The 234-nt window shown below is 69.2% G+C and overlaps 1 protein-coding gene across 1 annotated transcript in view; it reads left to right on the top strand.

Moving 5' to 3' along the window:
• Positions 1-106: 106 nt before the first annotated feature.
• The window catches only part of BET1L (Bet1 golgi vesicular membrane trafficking protein-like), a gene marked incomplete at its 5' end in the record, with an annotated part of 1,385 nt that continues 1,257 nt past the window's right edge, over positions 107-234 (top strand). The window contains 1 exon segment of the mRNA XM_010161243.1: positions 107-163. Coding sequence (XP_010159545.1) covers positions 107-163 — 57 coding nt within the window.

Genomic DNA, 234 nt, shown 5'->3' with positions numbered 1-234 from the left:
CCCGCGGGGTCGGGTTCCCGCGCCCCCTTCAGCGCCCGCCCCGGCGCCCGCGAGGCTCTCGGCATCAGAGGTGCATTAACCCCCTTTCCTCCCTTATCCCACACAGCTGGCTCTGGACATGGACAAAGATGCCGAGGAACAAAACCGCTACCTGGACGGGATGGTAAGGAGCCGGCGGGACGCAAAGGCAGGGGCGCTCCCTGCTGGAGCCGCCACCGCAGCTCCCGGGGCCAC

Source organism: Eurypyga helias, unplaced genomic scaffold, assembly GCF_000690775.1.
Source record: "Eurypyga helias isolate BGI_N326 unplaced genomic scaffold, ASM69077v1 scaffold24601, whole genome shotgun sequence".
Lineage (NCBI taxonomy): Eukaryota > Metazoa > Chordata > Aves > Eurypygiformes > Eurypygidae > Eurypyga > Eurypyga helias.
The sequence above is the reverse complement of the archived record's forward strand: the minus strand, read 5'-3'. Positions and strand labels throughout refer to the sequence as shown.